At 43.5% G+C, this 22,948-nt stretch overlaps 1 protein-coding gene across 1 annotated transcript in view; it reads right to left on the minus strand.

The window, feature by feature from the left end:
- SLC30A9 (solute carrier family 30 member 9) overlaps nt 1–17,118 on the minus strand; it is a 111,522-nt gene extending 94,404 nt beyond the window's left edge. Inside the window, exons 1-2 of the mRNA XM_089653998.1 lie at nt 16,906–17,118; nt 2,277–2,429 (exon numbers count right to left, since the gene is read on the minus strand). Of these exons, the coding sequence (XP_089510124.1) occupies nt 2,277–2,429; nt 16,906–17,005 (253 nt within the window). The 5' untranslated portion in view covers nt 17,006–17,118. The remainder of the gene's footprint in view (nt 1–2,276; nt 2,430–16,905) is intronic.
- Between the last annotated feature and the right edge of the window lie 5,830 nt (nt 17,119–22,948).

Below are 22,948 nucleotides of genomic sequence, written 5' to 3' on the forward strand. Positions count from 1 at the left end.
GTCTGAGTATTTCAAAAACTGCTGATCTACTGGGATTTTCACACACAACCATCTCTAGAGTTTACAGAGAATGGTCCCAAAAAGAGAAAATATCCAGCGAGAGGCAGCTGTGTGGCTGAAAATGCCTTGTTGATGTCAGGGGAGAATGGGCAGACTGGTTTGAGATGATAGAAAGGCAACAGATACTAACATTTATAAGTAAAGTTGATCCAGGGAATATCCAACTGCCTCTTGGGGGATCAGGAAATAATTTTTTCCCCTTCAGGAGCATATTGGATCATGCTTTGCTGGTTATTTTGCCTTCCTTTGGATCAACTGTGGGTATCAGATTATAACTTTTATTTATTTTTATTTTTTTTAATGGTTGAACTAGATGAACTTTTGTCTTTTTTCAGACTAACTATGTAACAGGAACTCAAATAACCACTTGTTACAACCAAGGTATGCAGAATACCATGTCTGAATTCACAACACATCGAACGTTGAAGCAGATGGGCTACTGCAGCAGAAGACCACACCGGGTCCACTCCTGTCAGCTAAAAACAGGAAACAGAGGCTACAATTTGCACAGACTCACCAAAATTGGAAACCAGAAGATTGGAAAAATATTGCCTGGTCTGACGAGTCTAGATTTCAGCTGCGACATTCCTATGCTAGGATTAAAATTTGCCGCAGCTTGGATCCATCCTGCCTTGTATCAATGGTTCAGGCTGGTGGTGGTGTAATGGTGTGGGGGATATTTTCTTGGCACATTTGGGCCCCTTAGTACCTACCAACCAAATCTGAGTATTGTTGCTGACCATGTCCATCCCTTTATGACTACAGTATACCCATCTTCTGACAGCTACTTCCAGCAGAATAATGCTCCATGTCACAAAGCTCAAATCATCTCAAACTGGTTTCTTGAACATGACAAGAAGTTCACTGTACTCCAATGACCTCCACAGTCACCAGATCTCAACCCAATAGAGCACCTTTGGCATGTGGTGGAATTGGAGATTTACATCATGTATGTGCAGCCAACAAATCTGCAGCAACTACTCAACATGGACCAAAAGAGTTAAGGGAAAAATGAATGGAGCAATTTGCAGAGATATCCTTAATGAAAACCTGTTCCACAGCACTCAGGACCTCAGACTGATCCAAAGGTTCTCCTTGCAACATGACAACAATTCTGAGCACACAGCCAAGACAACACAGGAGTGGCTTAAGGACGACTCTGTGAATGTCCTAGACCGGCCCAGCCAGAGCCCTGACTTGAACCTTAATGAACATCTATGGAGAGAACTGAAAATGGTTTCCCACTGATGGTCCCCATCCAACCTGATTGAGCTCGGGAAGATTTGCAAAGACAAATGGCAGAAAATCCCCAAATACAGGTGTGTAAAGCTTGTTGTGTCATACCCAAGAAGACTCAAAGCTGTAATTGCTGCCAAAGGTGCTTCAAAAAAGTACTGAGTAAAGGATCTGAATACTTGAGTACATATAATATTTCAGTTTTTTTCCTCTTAACTGGTTCCGCACCACCCTATAGCGGAAACACGTGTGTGTTTTTGCAGTTCCGACTAGGGGGCGCGCGTGAGCCCTTCCCCCGCCGTCAATCACCAGGTCCCGGCCGGTGATTACTCACCAGCACCCGGTGATCTCCGAGCATCTCCGACAGGGGAGAGACCTGTAAGTAAACAATACAGATCTCTCCCCTGTCAGCTACTGCACACGTTTTTTTTTCAGGCACAAAGACAGGTACCCAAATATGCAGCCCCATGGAAAAAAAGCCCAGTTCTGTGAGGCCACATATTTGTGTTACGTCGGCGTCAAGGGGTTAAAGAGACACTGTCACCTGCCCATTCAGGGAAAAGTGAAAGTGCCTCCTGATAGGACACCTCTCTAGAAAAGTATACTGGCCAATCCATGCTCCCTCACCACCTCCCTCCTGCAGGCGTCTACCCCGGGTGGATGGCGTCACTGCTGCACTCATGTGACATTGTGCAAGCCTGAAGATTGGTAACTCAGGCCAAAAGACTGTCATATGAATGAGGTCCTATGCTCCCCTATACCTGGAATCCCCACTCTCCCCTCATTGCTCTCAATGGGCAAAGTGACACTGTCTCTTGTTACTCTGGTCAGTATGTTCCAAACTTTACACTGTATTATTCTCTGTTGTATCACTAAAGGATGAACAATCCTGTGTCATACAACTGATGCAATTTGTTTGTGTCGGTTTTTCAATTCCCCTGTGAGGTTGTTTAAAAGAAAAAAAAAAAGACAGATTGTACCTGCTGAAGATTTACCTGTGGCACCAAGTTCTGTTGGTCTGCTGGTTTCCCTCTGATCATCAGAACTATAAAGTCTGATTTGTGCTTGTACTGGCAGTCGACCACATGGCATTAGGCATAGGACTCCTCTGCTCTTTAGAGAGCTCTGCCAGCCTGCAACAAGAATCAAAAGCATGGGTATCAAGACTTAGGCATTCTGCAGTACTGATTTGTAACGTTACATATTGGAAGTATGATTATATGAACAAGGCAGCCTCACATACAGGCAGTTCTTATAAAATGCTTCTAAAACAGAACTTCACTTGTCAAAAAATAAATAAAAATGTAGAATTCAGTCATGTAGAAATAAACTGGTTGTCATGTGAAATCAATATTGGTACTTCCTCAAAGAACAGCATTTCCTGAGCAATGAAATGTCATGCATGACCTATTCTGAGCACTCAGGAAAACCATTGTACAATAGCCATAATGAATTTTCAGGCTCTGCTCCTTATCCATTTCACATAACGCAAGTCTGAACCAGCATTTTCCTGCTCAAAGCAGTAAGACTGGATCCCAGCTGCTGGGAAAAGACACAAGGAACTGCCTGTGTATAGTGGAGTTTGTCATTGGGAAATGTATGTACCCTAGGAGGTACTTCAGACAGGCTGAGTACATCTGTTATTAAAATACAATTTTAGTAACCATTTTAACACGTACCAAACAATAAATCACATTTAGAACAAACTGCAGTAAACAGAAGGGATCATATAAAAAATATTAAAATACAATTATGATGGTAAAGGCAATAAACAAACAAATCAATAAATATTTTAAAGAAGGTGACCCATATGAGAAAACCATAGTTAAAGTTCAGCTCCACCTGGAAGCCGTGGTTAATGGCCAACTCCAGTTGTGAGTGGAGGAGATCTTGTCATTCATCTACTTCTCCCCCATTCACAAATCATGTTGCATTCTGTAAAAACAAGGACTTTTCAGAAGAGAAAAGGGGACAGAAAGAGGTAGGTGGCTGTTTGGACTTCTTCGATGTACTGCACTGTTAGAGCCACAGAAATAACTAGGGATGCACCTATAAATCGGCGGCTGAAAATAGTGTTATCAGTGTTTTGCTGATAGGGAAAAGGGGCTGATAATGACTGCAAATAAATGCATGATTTTGCCACAGAGTACGTTTTTCATAGGTCAAGTGACTAAAAAAAAAAAAAAAAAAAAAAAAAAACACACAACATCAAAAATGCAACTTGTGCATTTGCATGTGTTTTTACTGCATTTTCAATGCATTTCAGACCTGGTTCACACCAATGCAGCCTGTGTTTTTGCATGTGCGTTTTTTTTTAGCCAACTTGTTGCTGTACAGATTAAATGAGTTAAAACCGAACTACATGCATTTTCTGCAGCGTGTCTATTGAACCAAAAATGCAGCATTTTACATTGCAAAATAGCATAGATGTGAATGTATCTCATATGAAACCATGTTAAATGGACTGTAGTGCGCTTCTGGAAAAAGCTCAAAAAAATGCATAGGTGTGAACCAGGCCTCAATGGGGAGGTGCCTTTTTTTAACTGACCAAATACCAAAAATGCGGAAAGCAGGATTTTTAACACCAGAAGGGAAACGCAATGGACCAGTGTAAAGGCATCCATTGAATTTAAAGGGAAGCATTTTTCTTGAGCTTTTTTTTTTTTTTTTTTTTTTAAAAACGCAAAATTGCTTCAAAAACCACTCAGTGTGAAAGCAGCCTTCTGGCTGAAAAAAAAAATTAATATTAATTTAAATTCATGATATTAATTAAAAAGTCAAACAGAATAAAATTATATATATATATATATATATATATATATATATATATATATATATATATATATATATATATATATTTATTTTTTGACTTTTTAATTAATATCATGAATTTAAATTAATATATATATTTTTTTTTTTTCTGTGTAGTCCACAAATTTTCATTTCGGTGCACCACTAGAAATAACCACAAAGGGCTAAGAAGGGGACCTGTTATCACTGCATTTCTACACTAGGCAGCAGACAGCATTACTTGGAATACATTTCAGACCTCACCGCATTGGAAGTTGAGACAAACTTACAGAATATCTGTTGGCTTTCTAAAGCTTCAGAGAGAAGGAATGCCTTATACCATGACAGGTCCACAGCAATATATTCAGCTTAACACAGCTCACTGTGAGTGACAGCATCATAAGCATTAACTGAGTGCACAATGGTAATTCTAGAAAAGCCAGCACTCTGCATGGACGTCATGTGACTGTACTATAGGTTGGACAAGGGACCAGAAAGCTCTAAGCCCCACTGACATTTACAGAAATTGCCAGCCTCGGAAGAATAATCTGTGCATACCATGCAATATCAGATCAGAAGAAAGTGATCATTGGAATTTATGGACGTCAGTGACAGTACTAGATATTACATGCCAGTTCTAGCAGGTAATAGCCAATATGTAGGCCCAGCATTAAACAAAAAAAAAAGTCCCCAAATCCTCTTTACATCTACACTGGTAATATAACAACACAACTTCAAAAAAAAAAAAAAAGCAGAAAAAGGCCCTGTGTGGGGAGGTCTGTGCCTCGAAGGCCTAGTTCACAATGGCTTTGAAAGCAGGTATTTGAGGGTAATTTAATGGTGATCAAACTCATTATGTTAATGAGAATATGCATAGCACACAGTGCTGTTCACATTATCAAAACATGAAGCATTAATGTCGTGTTGCTTAAAAATTGAAGCCTCATGACGAGTTTGAAGGAGCTGAAGCCTATGGTAACACGCAGTAAACACGCTGGTATGTGTTTGCGGTGCGTTTGCAGCGTGGTTGCGGTGTAGTATGTTATTATCATTACAGTCTAACTCCTCAAACGTCTATTGTACAATGATGGCCAAGCGGGAACCCTATTATCCTGGGAGGACGTCATATGATGTCCTCCTAGGATCGTGCCACGGGTCGTGCTCCGGTGCGATCTATCACCGGCTGTGTCTATGAGACACAGCCAATGACAGATCACTACACCAACTCACTGCCAGTGTCATGTGATCGCTGTGACCAATCACAGCAGATCACATGACAGTTGTAAACAATGAATGACTTCCTTACATGTCATGCACTGCTTAAAACTGTGCTGCGAGCTGTGATTGGCCACAGTGATCACATGTACAGACTGGGCCAATCACAGCCCACCTGTAACATGTGATCAGCTATGACCAATCATTGTATTGCTCTGGTCTCAGAAGTAAAAAAAATAAAAATTTAATGTGTGTGTTTTTTTGTTTTTTTATTAAACATACCGTCGCCAGTCAGTGTCCCTGATCACCACCATGCTAGTTATATGATGACTCTGTACTGCAATGTAACAAAATAATGACAACTTCTAAAAGAAATTAGAAGATGTACATGATTTGCATTTCCAGGTACGGGGCGCATGTGCCTACCCACTTCGCCGTTGGAGGCTAGGGATGTCAATCTCCGGGTCCCGGGTGGTGATTCCCTACCGGCACCCAGCAAACGTCAGGGAAAGCTGACAGGGAAGAGACCTGTGAGTAAACAACACTGGTCTCTCTCCTGTCAGCATGGACATGCTGTGTTGTATTTCTCTGCACAACAGAGAGGACAAAACTGCATGTCTCCAAAGTAAAACGCACACAGTTAACCCTTTGATCACCCCAGATGTTAATCCCTTCCTACCCAGTGTCATTAGGACAGTGTCAGTGCTTTTTATTAGCACTGATGACTGTATTAGCATCACTGGGGATGTCAGTGGCAGTCAGATCCTCCCAGTGTCAGAATGCCCGCCGCAGTCCCACTGTAAGTCACTGATCACCGCCATTACTAGTATAAAACAAAATTAAAATTCCAGTGTTTATATACCGCCATTTGTAAACGCTATGACTTTCACGTAAACATGTAGCAGAATACATGTTGGCCTAAAAAAGACATGTAGCAGAATACATGTTGGCCTAAATTTATGACAAAATTAGATTTTTAAAATTTTTCATTGCATGTTTTATAGCAAAAAGTCAAAAATATTGGGGTTTTTTTGTTCAAAATTGTCAGGGTTTTTTGTTTATAGCGCAAAAAATAAAAACAATGCAGAGATTATCAAATACCACGGAAAGAAAGCTCTATTGAGGGGAAAAAATAACATTTCATTTATGTATAGCGTTGCATGACCACACAACTGTCAGATAAAGTAACACATATCTCAAAAAATGGCCTGGTCAGGAAGGGGGGTAAATCTTCTGGAGGGTAAGTGGTTAAGAGTCAGCATGTGGAGTCAAGTGTGAACAAGCCCTAACAGTAACATACAGAATCATTACACAAATAACAGAAGCTGGGTTGCCATCCTCCTCCTCAGTATCAGAGGTCTCGGAGGTCAAGTAGAGAAATGTGACAACTGCGCCACTCCCAATGTTCCTAAAACAGGGCAGTCCCGGATAACAAATTATTCCGGTTGTAGCAATTAGAAGATATTATTGTCATCATCATTACAGGATAACATCATCATCATAACAAGTTTGCTCAGGGCCTTACAGAAAAAAGGGAGACAGAACCGTTCTAATACAATTCAATACAAGGTGGTTAGGAGAGCTCTGCTCCTCAGAGCTTACAATCTAATAGGGAGGGACAGGTGATACAAAAGGTAATACCTGAGGGGTGATTTGATGGGGAAAGCATTAGCACAAATGTTAGGTGGAGGAGGGATAGGCTTCCCTGAAGAGATGAGTTTCTAGGGATCACAATTTAACCAAAGCTGTAACGTTCTATTTAAGACCTAAATTGCTGTTATTAGAAATGGTAGAAAACTTACTTAGGGCTCTTCTAAAGATGCTTTTATCTCTGAAGAGCAATCCATGCTCAAATTGCTCTTCAGAAAGCATTTGACAGGCAGTGAAGAGGTGGTGCATCGCCTGCTTTAACCCCTTCATTGCCGAAGTTTGAAAGAGCTTGCAGAGCAGCCCCATTCACCTTAAAGCGGTAGTTAACTCCACTATATCATTTTCTTTTTAGGGGCCCCCAGGAGGTTTATGCCATAATGTGCTAGTATAATAGTACATTATGGCGGACGTACCTGTCAAACGGTGTCCTCCAGTGCTGCGATGGGATGGATTCGGCGGGCCCCTGAGCAGCGATGTCACTCCCGCGTATGCGCACAGAAGTCACATCGCCGCGGCACAGATTGAGGCCCTAAATGTTCGCTAAGCTGCGCATGCACGGCTCAGTGAACATGACCACTTACAGAATAGGGACTCTTCTGTCATAAATACCCTGTCTGTCAGCAAATTTTAAAAAAATTAAGTTTACTTCCACTTTAACAAGTTTTCGGCTGGTGTTTTTTCCACCAAAAGCAACAGAAGGTAAAATAACTGTCGTAGCCAAAAGCATTGTGGCCATGTAATGTATACACCCCCGGCCTCTGCAGGTAAAGGAGGTAGCTGTTGGTAGAAGGGAGGATGTGGTAAAAGTGCAGCTCAATTGTGGGCTTTTACCTCCCCACAACCACTAGTATGAACGAGCCCATAGGCAGAATTTGTGGAAGGGTCAGTTATTGCTACACTCCCTGTGCTCTGACAGGACGTAACGCGTAGGTACGCTAGTAGGAGGGGATTCCGATGCACGGTGACGTCATTTCCGGCGCAGGCGCCATCTTGGTGCACCCTTTTGTCTTCCCCCTTGCAGTACACCCATAATGTGGTGTGAAGGCCTGACTGTAACTGCGGAATTGTAAGTGGGCAATTTTTATTGTATTTGGATGTTTTTAATAAATCAGGTTTACACTATGTTGGCCATTCTCTGTCTTACTATTGGGGACGTGTATGGAGAGCAATATACACAGCAGTGTCATTAGTGGCTGGAGGCTATATCATCAAAGGAGGAGAGAGTACCACCACCATTACTAAGGAGACCACCCAGTCCTGGGAGGACCACCAGAGTGATTTATAAGGCTCATTGGCCCTGTGGGGCCTGGGCAGGAAGGTGAGGGGGCACTCCAGCTACTGAGGATTGGCAACAGTTTGCATATGTGCCTCCCACTTGTTAAGGGACCAAACGTAATGGGACAATTGGCTTCTCAGCTGTTCCATGGCCAGGTGTGTGTTATTCCCTCATTATCCCAATTACAATGAGCAGATAAAAGGTCCAGAGTTCATTTCAAGTGTGCTATTTGCATTTGGAATCTGTTGCTGTCAACTCTCAAGATGAGATCCAAAGAGCTGTCACTATCAGTGAAGCAAGCCATCATTAGGCTGAAAAAACAAAACAAACCCATCAGAGAGATAGCAAAAACATTAGGCATGGCCAAAACAACTGTTTGGAACATTCTTAAAAAGAAGTAACGGACCGGTGAGCTCAGCAACACCAAAAGACCCGGAAGACCACGGAAAACAACTGTGGTGGATGACCGAAGAATTCTTTCCCTGGTGAAGAAAACACCCTTCACAACAGTTGGCCAGATCAAGAACACTTTCCAGGAGGTAGGTGTATGTGTGTCAAAGTCAACAATCAAGAGAAGACTTCACCAGAGTGAATACAGAGTGTTCACCACAAGATGTAAACCATTGGTGAGCCTCAAAAACAGGAAGGCCAGATTAGAGTTTGCCAAACAACATCTAAAAAAGCCTTCACAGTTCTGGAACAACATCCTATGGACAGATGAGACCAAGATCAACTTGTACCAGAGTGATGGGAAGAGAAGAGTATGGAGAAGGAAAGGAACTGCTCATGATCCTAAGCATACCACCTCATCAGTGAAGCATGGTGGTGGTAGTGTCATGGCGTGGGCATGTATGGCTGCCAATGGAACTGCTTCTCTTGTATTTATTGATGATGTGACTGCTGACAAAAGCAGCAGGATGAATTCTGAAGTGTTTCAGGCAATATTATCTGCTCATATTCAGCCAAATGCTTCACAACTCATTGGACGCCGCTTCACAGTGCAGATGGACAATGACCCAAAGCAGACTGCAAAAGCAACCAAAGAGTTTAAGGCAAAGAAGTGGAAAACTGAAAATGCCCCAAGAACAAGCAGGAACTGAAGACAGTTGCAGTAGAGTCCTGGCAGAGCATCACCAGGAATGAAACCCAGCGTCTGGTGATGTCTATGCCTTCCAGACTTCAGGCTGTAATTGACTGCAAAGGATTTGCAACCAAGTATTAAAAAGTGAAAGTTTGATTTATGATTAATATTCTGTCCCATTACTTTTGGTCCCTTAACAAGTGGGAGGCACATATGCAAACTGTTGTAATTCCTACACCGTTCACCTGATTTGGATGTAAATACCCTCAAATTAAAGCTGACAGTCTGCAATTAAAGCACATCTTGTTTGTTTCATTTCAAATCCATTGTGGTGGTGTATGGAGCCAAAAATGTTAGAATTGTGTCGATGTCCCAATATTTATGGACCTGATTGTAAGTGGACGTTTTTATTGTAGCATTTATGTACAAGTAGGAATGGAGTGCTGCATCACTGTTTTTGAAGTGTGTTTTGGCACGGCTCACTGTGTATCATTATTATCATATCCCTTAAAGGGACACACACACTTTCTGCACTTATTTATGATCCTTCAGATGAGGATCAAGAAGGGATAGTGTGTTATATGCATACTTATGTCTGGTATCAGTCCAGTGAGTAGGGGCTGATGTCTCTTTAGGCTCATCTTTTTTATTCACTTATGTGTTTATTTCCTGCACTCTACGAGTTATATATACCATTATATGGCCCTTGTTCAGAGTTATATGTAGCGCTGCACTATTCTTATATATATTCAATTTTGTATTTGTGCCTGGGTTGAGGCATTTGAGTGCTGGCTGCTTATTAATAATCCTATCCATATAAGCGCAGGAGGACTATATACATTTCTACTGACAGGCGAGACGCTGCCTTCTTACACACAGCACTTCTGCCTGATTGGGCAGAAAGTGGAGGAGAGGGGTGGGCACTGCAAATGCATGCAGTTCTGCAGCTGCTAGAGGTGAGCAGCATCGGAGTGCCAGAAGTATAGCAATAGCTGTGCTCCCAGTGCTCAGTTAAAATATCAATTGTGAATTATAGAGATAAGTCCATGACGTGGCATGCACCTCATGGACTTAACCCTTATCCCAGCACATTTTACAAAGTGTTTGAATTCCTGGAGTTCAGCTTTAAAGCATGTGTGTAGCCAAAATGTATTCTTAGTATTGGATCGAGTGGGGAAGGATTAGAACCCCCTCTAGACTTTACTGCTATCCGAGGCTCTGGTCCTGATGACAACAATTTACCAGACACAGGATGTAAGGGAAAATCTGCAACAAGGACACAGACAGAAATAATGTTTTTCTTTAGGTGAAGGCTCAAACTCCCACAAGACTTTTTTTATTACTGTCTATGTCCCTTTCGCAGAGTTTCCCACACCTTCCATCTGGTAAAACCGATGTCACCAGGACAGGAAGTGAGGAAAAATCTTTCTGACGGAGCCCTGGATAGCAGTAATAAAACAAGCAGGGGTTCTATGCTTCCTATATTACATTCTATATTTATTATAATCTATATTTTCCCTATTCTATCCAAAACTAAATTAAAACTTTCTGGCTTAACATACAGTCATAAATTTCTCCCTTTCAAGGCTTTAAAGTATCCCTGCAAGAGAACGAACCTTGACCCCCAACCACTTCATAATGGTGTACCTGCTTAGTAGGGTTGCCCCCTCATCCCTTTAAAAACAAAAACAAATTAATTATACAGGTTCTGATGCTAATTTAGCCACTTGCTGTCCAGAGGATTTGAACCAGGCCATTTTTTGCGATACAAGGTTACTTTAACTGGCATTTGTGCACCCAAATGAAATTTACAGTACCGGTACGTCCTTTTTTTCCCCACAAATAGAGCTATCTTTGGTTGGTATTTGATCACCTGTGTGTTTTTTTACTTTTTGCACTATAAACAAAAAAAGACCAACAATTTTGAGAAAAATACCTTTTACTTTTTGGTATTAAACATGGCCAGTAAAAAAATAAAAAAAAATCAAATTTCGTCATAAATTTAGGCCAAAATGTATTCTGCTCCATTTCTTTGCTAAAAAAAAAAAATCCCAATACGAGTAAATGAATTAGTTTACATAAAAGTTATAGCGTTTACAAATGGCGGTATATATACTGGAATTATTAATTTTTTTTAAATACTAGAAATGGCGGTGATCAGTGACTTATAGCGGGACTGCGGTGGGCATTCTGACACTGGGTCGCGTGCGTCCCCTGCCCGGAACTGCAAAATCACGTGTATGTATGTATATGTGATTTTGCACACCTGTACCGCCCTGCAGAAGTATTTCTGCTATAGGGCGACGCGGAATGGTTAATGCAGATAAGGTGCTGAGTTTAATTGCCACCTTACTCAGCCACAGAACCTGTGTAATAATGTGTTCGGTTTTAAAGGGATGAGGTGGTAACACTACTGCTTAAGCCCCATTCACATGGGGTGATTAGCTCCATGCCTCGAGCAGGGCCGGCTGTCACCCACACCACATAGGGACACTGTGGCTAAACCCGTGCAGCTGCGTGTCTCAATAGACTAAAATGAGACGCTGGCACAAGAATACACACAACACCTGTGCGTCTCCCTGCTGGTAAAAGACAGCTATGCATGGGGCAAATCATGGGGCCTTGGACTGAAAATCTGTCTCGCCTCTGGTGGTAATTCACTCACAGACCTGTGCAATACTGTCATAATTAGTTGATCAGAATTACAGGTTTTTGGGTCTAGGCGACTTTATGAGGCTGAATGTTCTATAACAAAAGATATAGACACACACACACTCCAATAGGGGCCTGTGTTACCAGGCTTTCCTGCATGTCACACTGGCTTCTCACCTCATTCCAGTTATGGGAATGCAAAAGCAGCTTGAAGCAGGTCAAGTGTTTCTCTGAAGCAGGTCAAATACACACGTCGGTGAATTGCCAATGATTCCAGAAGCATCCCAAACTGAGGACACATCCTATGCACACAGGTCTCAATTCACATTTATCTGCTTGTAGTTCTCTTTAAAGTGGGAAGTTCACCTTTTAAAAAAAAATAATAAATGCCTTTTTTTGCATGTAAAAATATGCACATTTATTATTTATTTTATTGGGAGCCTGTAAGGCATTGCACCTGCAATCAGCAGATCATGGGTGCAATGCAATGCTCCTGCAGACTGTCAGTGTATCTGTCTGTTTGTATCTCGTATGGGCAGGCAGTTACACAATGACAGGAACCATCGATGAACTACCTGCAGCGCTCACCAGAGCTCTGGTAGTTAATTGAAAACTACAAGCAGTCAGCTGCAAAGGCTGACAGTAGTTGTAGTTTTCCATTCTTATGCTCAAGCTCATTGACGCTCGGTTCACACTAGTGTGGGTGAAAGCCGCTGTGGGATCCGCACTTCGTCCTGCAGATGCAACAACCCGCACACAAAACGCAGGACCCATGGGCAGTTACAATTAATCTCAATGGACCCATACTGGTGATCCTTTGTGTGCTGGTGACATTCTCCCTTATTAATCTCAATGGCATGCCATCTGCACTGGAAATCGGAACTGCACTGTAGTGTGGACTGCGATTTCTGGAAAGGTGCAGGGACCTTTTTCCAAAATTTTGCGAGACATGGCATTCAAATGAATGGGCTGCAGCGCTGCTAGGGTTGGCACCTCATCCCTTTAAAACCGAACACATATTAATGACACAGGTTCTGTGGTTGATTAAGGTGGTAAACTCACCTAGTGCCTTATCTGCATTAAATCAGCATCAGAAACTGTGTGATAAATATATGTTCGGTTTTAAAGGGATGAGGTGACAACCCTACGCGCTGCATCTCGCAAAGCCGTACTAGTGTGAACCAAGCGTTAGGATCCGTTCACAACAGAAGGAGCGAGTTTTGCACGTTCCAGTTTGGCAACCCATTAATTTTAATGGGCTGCCAAATGCACAGAAACATGCAAAAAGTAGAGCAGGCACAACTATTAAAAATAACAGTGCACCAAACCGCACAGTACAATGGCTCCATGGTACCATGCAGTTTGGTGGCAGAAAACATATTGCGTTTGTAGATGCGTTTGGGATACCAATAACATTAATGACACCCACATGTGTCCAGCAAGGGCAGCATATTCCGGGTTCTGATATGAATGGGCCATTACATCACAATCTCTCCATTCATGGTGTTTCATTTGCATGTGTTTTCAGTGCATTTGCTGGAATCATTTTCTCATTCATTTCAATTATCTTTTCTTTACCAAGTTATGTCTACACACGTTAATGCACATTTGTGTGGTGCAGAAAAATGTAGCATGCTTACCCTCTTCCCTCCAGCCATATGCATATATGCGGCCTCTCGGCAGGTGGGCCTTCACATAGAGGCCACATTTGTGTGTACCAAAATGTAAACAATGCTGTGGCAAGAGCTCTACTTGCGATTGGGAGATTTCCGATCTTTTCACCGCTGTGACAGCCAATCATGGCAATTTCATGACCAAAATTCCCACCTCTGCCTTCCAGCGTCTGAAACCTCTTAAAAGGCCGGGAGGCGTTGGCGGGAAGGGGTAAATTGCACATGAAAGCCCTTCAATAGTGTACACTATACTCATTGGAATACAGATCTTTCTTGTATATGTCTTCATACTGCTGCATTTAAAAACGCACCCAACTGCATCTGATGTAACCCAGCCGTAATGGTGGAGAAGATCTCATTCCAAACACTGAACACTATGATGATGTATTCACTTGTATCACTAGCATTTATTATATTGTCAGATTGTATTCTATCACACGTATTACTGTTATCTGAAATAGTCTGAAAACATTTTCACTATAGACCCCCAGGGAACATTAAGAAAAGATCTCAATCTGACGTACAGAATATTTATAGAGTGACAGCCAAGGTCATGTTCTTTGCTGTACAGTTGTCTGAGAGGATGGGAGAGCACTGAACACCATGTTAAAACGTGGGGACACACAGGTATACTCCATCTAAAGCTGGCGTATATAATGTGCCCATCAGAGTGCCCCTTATTTTATGTTAAGGGACACTCTGACGGGCCCATTTTATGTTAAGGGGCACTCTGACGGGCCCATTTTATGTTAAGGGGCACTCTGACGGGCCCATTTTATGGTAACGTGTCTATCAGAGTGCCTCCTTAACATAAAATGGGCCCGTCAAAAGTGCCCCTTTCCACAGTATGTGCCCATTTGTGCCCCCTTAACATAACATGTGTCTATCAGAGTGCCTCCTTATGTTAATGGGGCACATACTGTGGAAAGGGGCACTCTTTACGGGCCCATTTTGTGTTAAGGAGACACTCTGATGGGCATCTGTTATGTAAAGGGGCACTCTGATGAGCACATACTGTGGAAAGGGGCACTCTGATGGGGAGATATGATCTAAAGGGGTACTTTGAGTGTAAGGGGGCACTCTGACAGGAATACCTGATGTAAGGTGGCAATGTGATGGGGATACCTGATGTAAAGGGGTACTCTGATGGGTACAACTGATGTGATGGGAATACATGATGTAAAGTTGCACTCTGATGGCGACACCTAATGTAAGGGGGCACACTGATGGGCACGCCCTATTCGGACCTCGGCCAGAAGAAAATGTTAGTGACCCGACATCCATGAATTTGAATTCAGTACCCCTGCTATAGAAGAGCATGCTTCCAATGTGTATCCAATCATACCAACCCTTGCACTACAAAGTTGATAATAGATCTAAAGGAGATTGTACAGTGTATGGTAATTTAGGCTATCCCTGCACTACACAATAAGACTGAACAATCTTCATCAGATCTACTACATAGTTCAAGGGCATGCCTGACTGAATACCCATTGAAAGAGTCCTCCTTGTTTTGGTGAATCTAAAAGGAGATTGTACAATCTGGTTGTATAGTGTGTGGTCAGGTTAAAGCTCATCACAAACCCTCAATATGTCTGTAGTACAAAAGCCTATTTGAGTAGCTAGAGATTGGTTGCATAATTTAAAGTAGAGTTCCCCTCGACCGATCAAAAAATAAAAGTCAGCAGCTACAAAAACTGTAGCTGCTGACTTTTAAAAAACAGCCACTTACCTGTCCCTCAGTCCCGTGGTGTGTCCCCCGCAGCTCATTTCACCGGCAGGAGGCCGGCATCTTCAGTGTGGGCACCCGGCTGTGATAGCTTGCTGCTTCACAGCCGGGAACCCACTGCGCATGAGCGAGTAGTAATGCGCTTCATGAATGGTCCTGTAGTCTTCTGGGACCTGTCACGTGTACCAGAAGACTACAGGGAGGGAGGACACCTTCCGCTTCCGATCGCCTAGGCCAGGGGTAGGCAACCTTCAGCTCACTAGCTGTTGTGGAACTACATTTCCCATGAGACATTGCAAAATTGACAGTTACAGCTATGACTTGCAGAGGCATGATGGAACGTGTAGTCCTGCAACAGTTGGAGAGCCGCAGGTTGCCTACCCCTGGCCTAGGCGATCAGACCAGAAGTGGGACAGGTACCTGTCAAATTCAGGTACCCGCTCTCCAAAGGTGCCAATCCTTAATGGGGAGCAGTCCTTAAAGCGGAACTTCCCCTGTTGGGTGGAGCTCCGCTTTAAGCAGGTTCTCACATTAGATGGTTTTGGTAAATCTAAAGGTGATTGTACAATCAGGTTGTGCGGTGTATGGCTAGCAGAACACAGTAGTGGATGACAGCCTTTAAGGCCTATGGAGTACAACTAGAAAGCTTCAGTGCAGCCAAAATCAAAAACAGAAAAATCAGCACAAGGGACATAACTTGCAGTCAGTAGGATGTGTCCCTTGTGCTGGTTCCTTTGCATTTAGTATTAATTCTCCCCCAACCATGCCCCCACCCCCCTCACTGTCCTAATCTTGTGGTGCAGTGGGGGTTAACAGAACTAAGGAGCTGTGACAGATACCCATCAAGACTATGCCCGCCCTTTTCTGCCAGCTCCTCCATTCAGTGAAGCCACATTACTGCTTTTATAAACAAAACGCAATCTATGATTGGAGGATGAGTGGATGACTGAAAGATCTGCCCCCTCTATTCACTGATATCCGTTTCATTCATAAAAGCTGTGGTACGGCTTCTATGAATAGAGAAGATGGGAAGATAGGTAGGGCATAGCCGGGCTCTCTAGACAGGACCAGTGAAAGCTTCTAGTTCTGTTAACCCCCAAGGCACCAGGAGATGACAATTGTGGGGGGTATGGCCGGAGGAGAATCACTACTAACAGTAAAGGAATCAGCACAAGGGACACATCCTACTGACTGAAAGTTGTGTCCCTAGGGTTGCCATCTCAACCCTTTAAACCCAAACACATAACAATTCCACAGGTTCTGGGGCTGATTTAATGCAGATAAGGCAACAAGTGAGTTTAATTACCACCTTTACCAGCCACAGAACCTGTGTCATTACTATGTGTTCGGGTTTAAAGGGATGAGGTGGCAGCCCTATATGTCCCTTGTGCTGATTTTGGCCCTGAATGAAGACTTGGGTCAGATATGAAGAGGTGAAGCAGTCTTGTAGCTCTGTCCCTGCAGAAACAAGTCCCCGGATGGAATGAAGTTAGTGATGTCACATACTTTGTATGGCCTCTCCCTCCACCTATCACCCACTCACCATGGCAGGCCGCCCCAGGGCTCGATCTGACCGTACGAAGCCGGAGGTAGAGCCTGCAGAGAGAGGACCAGCCCCGGCTCTGTGCAGACACCCCCGCCATCTGTCCGCTGATCCCTCCAGGCGGATAAGTCTGCTCATACGGATGCCTGTGTACCTGCCATCAGCACCGCACACTAGAGGACACACGCACGGTGTAGTTTTGTCTCCAGTGTGACGTACATATTCCCGGAGAGCGACCGCACAGTTCCAGACCATCGGTCTTCAACAAAATGACTCCACCCCTAATAGTCTAACAGAAGAGCCATAGACAAGTGCAGACTTCACCGCTCTATAGAGTGTTCTCCTATCTATTATAGACGGGGACGTCAGTGTTTGTGGACGTGCTGGACATGTGACATTCCACACGGAACATTCACCAATCAGAGTCAGGAAGTTCCTCCGCAGCTAGAGATGTTTTCCCACTATCATTTCACCAAGCTTTATTAACATATATAGCAGAAGAGCAGTGTTTCTCAACCTTTTTTTCAGTCAGGGCATCCTTTAAAATTATGGACAGTCTTGAGGCACCCCATTCTAAAGTGTAAAAAAACTACTATTATAGGTTCTTATATAGTGCCGTCAATTTACGCAGCGCTTAACATATATATTGTACATTCACATCTGTCCCTAACCCTCAAGGGGTGTACAATCTAAAGTCCCTAACAAACATTCATACTAGGGCCAATTTAGACAGGAGCCAATTAACCTACCAGCATGTCTCTGGAGTGTGGGAGGAAACTGGAGTACCTGGAGGAAACCCACACAGGAACAGGGAGAACATGCAAACTCCAGGCAGGTGGTGCTGTGGCTGGGATTTGAACCAATGGCCCTAGTACTGCCAGGCAGAAGAGATAACCATTTAGCCACTGTGCTGCCCGTATAATACTAATAGTTATATATAACTCAGCAACATCCACACATGTAGAACACCCAACGCTAGAGGTGATTTTTCCAAAGCAAATACACTGGTACTGACTAGTATTCCAGTGTTTCTCTTTTCCCTCAGATTTTATCCATCACTGAGCTAATGTGACCTCAGCACTTATGGAGAGGGGCAAGGGAGGGTCAAACAAGGATGCTATGCAGGCAACCGACATCCTCCTTATCAACGGATGATGTCATTGGTTGTCAGGACGCCGGTGGTTAGAAAGTTTTAATGGTGCACAATGAAAACCTGTGGCTTTGTGTAACTAAAAGGCAGGCTTGTTCCACCCGCTGGCTTGTATACAGGTTTTGGGCAATTTTATGACATTTTGCCAAGGCACCCCTGAAAAAACCTCAAGGCACCCTGGTTGAAAAAAAGGCTGGCATAGAGGACTGTCTAAATATATGTATAGCTATATACTGTAGGTATAGACTGTATATATATTCCTTCCCCTCCCCTCTAAAGCATGCACACATCACTCCCATACTTAAAAAGCCCTCCCTGGACCCCACCAACCTAAACAACTCAAGACCCATCTCCCTGCTGCCATTTACCTCTAAACTCTTAGAACGCTTAGTCTACAATCGCCTGAGCTCCTGTCTCACTGACAACCTTCTTGACCCTTTACAGTCTGGCGTTCGCTCACTACACTCCACTGAAACTGCCCTACTAAAACTCACTAATGATCTACTAACTGCTAAAACCAATGGCCACTACTCTATACTCTTACTACTTGACCTCTCCGGGGCTTTTGATACGGTTGACCATCCCATCCTCAAAAAATTCTACTCTCTTGGCTTCCGAGACTCTGCTCTCTCCTGGTTCTTCTCCTACCTATCGCAGCACTCCTTCAACGTTACCTATAACTCGGTCTCCTCCTCTCCACTTCCTCTTTCTGTAGGGGTCACTCAAGGTGCTGTCTTTGGACCCCTTCTCTTCTCCATCTACACCTCCTCCTTTGGTCACTTGATAAACTCCCATGGCTTTAAGTACCATCTCTATGCTGATGACACACAAATCTATATTTCTACTCCTCACCTCACCCCTTCAGTCTTCTAACATTACTAACCTACTAAGTGACATATCGGCATGGATGTCACTCCACTTCCTCAAACTAAATCTTTCTAAAACTGAGCTCATACTATTCCCTCCAGCCCGTGCCCCCTCCCCTGACTTCTCCATCAAGATCAATAATACAACCATCAGTCCCTCCCCTCATGCCAGAGTACTAGGTGTAATCCTGGACTCCCATCTGTCCTTTCAGCCTCAAATCCAATCACTGTCCAAATCTTGTAGATTTCACCTCCGCAACATCTCCAAGATATGCCCGTTCTTAACCTCTGAAACTACTAAGCAACTTATTCACTCCCTTGTTATCTCTCACCTTGACTATTGTAACTCCCTCCTCATTGGCCTACCTCATCGCAGGCTATCCCCTCTTCAGTCTATCATAAATGCTGCTGCCAGACTCATCCACCCTACTAACCGTTCCATACCTGCCATCCCTCTCTGCCAGTCCCTCCACTGGCTTCCCTTTGCCCAACAAATAAAATTCAAAACATTAACAATCACATATAAAACCATTTTTAGCTCTGCCCCAAATTACATCACCAATCTTGTCACCAAATATCATCCAAACCGTACTCTCTGCTCCTTACATGACCTCCTGTTCTCTAGCTCCCTTGTCTCCTCCTCCCATGCTCGTCTCCAGGACTTCTCCAAAGCCTCCCCCGTCCTCTGGAACTTGCCTACTCTGCCCACTTTTAGGCAATCTCTGAAAACTTATCTCTTCAGGGAAGCCTATCCTGCCTTCAGCTAATTTACGGAATCTTCTATTCCTTCTACCAGTCCATCCCCCAGAGTTATTACCTTTTGTACCACCAGCCCCTCCCTCTTAGATTGTAAGCTTCAAGGAGCAGGACCCTCCTATCCCTCTTGTATTGAACTGTATTGTTTCTGTATTGTCTGCCTTTATATTGTAAAGTGCTGAGCAAACTGTTGGCGCTATATAAATCCTGTATAGTAATAATAATATTAACCACTTGACCTCCAGAGGATTTAACCCCCTTCCTGACCAGGCCATTTTTCGCAGTATGGTGCTGCGTTACTTTAACTGTCATGCACCCAAATTAAATTTATGTCCTTTTTTTCCCACAAATAGAGCTTTAGAGGCACTTGCATTTACCTCTGATTACCTCTGATTTACCTCTACCGCTGATCACGTGGTAAAAGGCCGCTGCGATTGGCCTTTTACCACATCACGTGATCAGCTGTGTCCGTAGGACACAGCGATCACGGAGATCGCCGGGTGTGCGCCCCCTGGGGCGCGCAGGAAAGCGCGTTCTGGGAGGACGTCATATGACGTCCACTCAGAACTGGCCGGCCGCAGTGCAGCCGTCATTCGGCTATCTGCGGTCGGCAACAAGTTAATTGAGTTGCAAAAAAAAAAAACAGTCATGTGTCAAGAAAAAGTGGTGGGGCCAGTCTCTGATGAATGAGAGAGATCATGAAAAATGAGAGACCAGTGAGAGGAATGGGAGGTGACTCCACCATTTTAGGGTGAACTGTGCCAAAGGGGACCCAGATGGCAATAAAAACTGACAGAGGTTCTAATCATTCCATGCACTATCCTAAAGTTGTGACTATGCATACAGTTTAAGTTTGGGAAGTTTCTTTCAAATATTTCTGTATCTACCAGTACCATCTTGACCAATGAAAAGCAGCTTTATCTTCCAGTAAGGTGTCCCAGAAGAAAGAAGTAGTTCTCATTGGACAGCGCTGTCACGCGGTCACTCTGACCAATGAGGCCTTGCAATTGCTTGCATTATGATGGATACTCATTCCAGGGATGTGTATTGTGGTGTACAGTGTTCATGGAGACTATGTGCAGTGGAGTCCGAAGGGGTAGCCAGGATATTTGCAGTTGGTTCACCGTTTAATTTTTGTGAAAAACTAAATTATCCTTTAAAGCTAAAGTATGGCCATTAGCAATCTCTGTACATTTGCACAGTGAAAATACGTTGCTAATGAAGTGTGCCCCACCTCTGGCTCTAATTCTAGGATAACTGTTTACTCTGCAAACGTACAGAGATCATAACCATAATCTAGCTGTAGGCAGCAGCAAGGCCATACCAGTGCTCAGTGTTCTATAACTGGGCCTTTTAGAGGACTATTTATCAATGTTTTCACCAGGATCCACACATTTTTTTCTGAGAGAATCTTATGTGAATACTGGGTGAAAAAAATTGATAAATAGACCCACGAGCATACAATTTCATAAACCAAAGTTAAACATGTGAATCCAAAATCTAGTTGCAATTGGACACCAGATGTGATACATAGACCTCACCTGGCCACAACTCCTAAAACACATCGTAGAAGCAGACGGATGCATCCTCGCAATCCGAGTAGGAACCAAATACCATCTCAACAAAGTTTTATAATTTCAATTAGGGTAGTATTGATAGAAATTTTTGATTGTGCCAAAGCAATATCTTGCCAATCCCATCATTCATAATTGACAGCTAAATCACTTTCCCAATGCTCCATATAAGGAAGTTTACAATTCAGATCAGTGAGGAGAGCATATATTACGGAGATGTGGCCTTTTGGAGAAGCCCTATTCCGGCAAAAAAGTTCAAAGGTGGTAAGCAAAAGCAACTTATTCAATAAAGCAAGCTTGGAGCGGAGAAATGAGACAATCTGGTTATATCTGAAAATTTCAGAGGCAGGCATATGCAATTTGTCCTTAAAATATTGTGAAGAATATATGCAAGTACCGTTAAAATATATTTCTATCCGTAACAAGCCTTTATTGATCCACCATTGAAAAGGGGCTGGTGTTAAACCAGGCACAAATTCAGGGTTGCAAAAAAACGGAGCTACAGGTATATGTGGGGATGCCAATGACTTACGATGGAGTACCCTGTCCCAAACTGCCAAAGAAAACAACAGAGGGGGCACAGTATAGGAGGGTGAAAGCGATTAGGAAGCCAAAGCAATGCCCGGACAGCAAGAGGGTGACAAGAGAGAGCTTCGATAGAGACCCAAAGGGGAATATTTCCCCCAGCAGTGGTGTAAGCCAACTGGGCGATTTGTGCAGCCTGGAAGTACGTGTGGAGATTAGGGAGACCAATACCACCCCATGGTCTGGGAGCATACAGCGTCTTCTGATTCATCCGAGGCCGTCAATTATTCCAAATAAAATGGAGAACCTCAAACCTCCTAAAACGGAGGTAATTCTCGTCTCGTCACCAGTAAAGTCCGGAAATAATATAACAATCTGGGTAAAAACGTAATTTTGATTGAATTGACCATGATAAAGAATAGTCCACCCAACGGCAAAGATCGCCTTTGAGTGTCTTAACCCCCCTGGCGGTATTCCCGAGTAGGCACAATTCTCAAGATCATCTATTTTATTGTATGCCTCATCCAGGCGGTCTTATAAGTCAGCAATCATGCTAGAATTTTGGGTCACTCTGTGAACTGTATTGTCAACTTTAGATTCAATCTTCTCGAGGTAATTCCCCAATTCCCAAAAATCTTGTTTCAGGTCAGAGGCCAACTTAATGGTAGCTTTTTCCAGTTCCTGCTGTAACAAATCAGTAAAACGTGCGATGAGTACGGAATCCTTGCAGGGGTGCAGGAAGAAAGGCAGGAGAATCCACTGGGCCATCATGTGTGGAATCTTGGCTACCAGTTTGACTAATAAAGATAGAAGCTTGGGAATCACGGCCTGGTGATAGGCTTGCAGCCTGTGAGGGAGACCCAGGTGGACTAGGGAGGCAGCCAGGAGGGGCAGGGAGGTCACTCACATGCTCCATGGATCCGGAGGGATGTCTATCTGGACGATCAGGAGTAGAAGAGGGAGTCACTGTCCCCTGTGGCCACCACTGTGACTCCTCAGCAGCCGATGAGGTCTTGGAGCCAGCTCTGGGTGCCATTTTGCTTCCCCTGCCCGCCCCTTTCATTGCGGGGTCCACCTGCGGCATAGGAAGAGCCCCCACCATCTCCTCTAGCGGTATAGGTGTGTGCAGGAGGGGCAGATAAGTGGTGGCCTCTAATATCGCCCCTGGAGTG

Source organism: Staurois parvus, unplaced genomic scaffold (genome assembly GCF_062004578.1).
Source record: "Staurois parvus isolate SC_StPar_1 unplaced genomic scaffold, SC_StPar_1.0 ptg000734l, whole genome shotgun sequence".
NCBI classification, from domain to species: Eukaryota; Metazoa; Chordata; class Amphibia; order Anura; family Ranidae; genus Staurois; species Staurois parvus.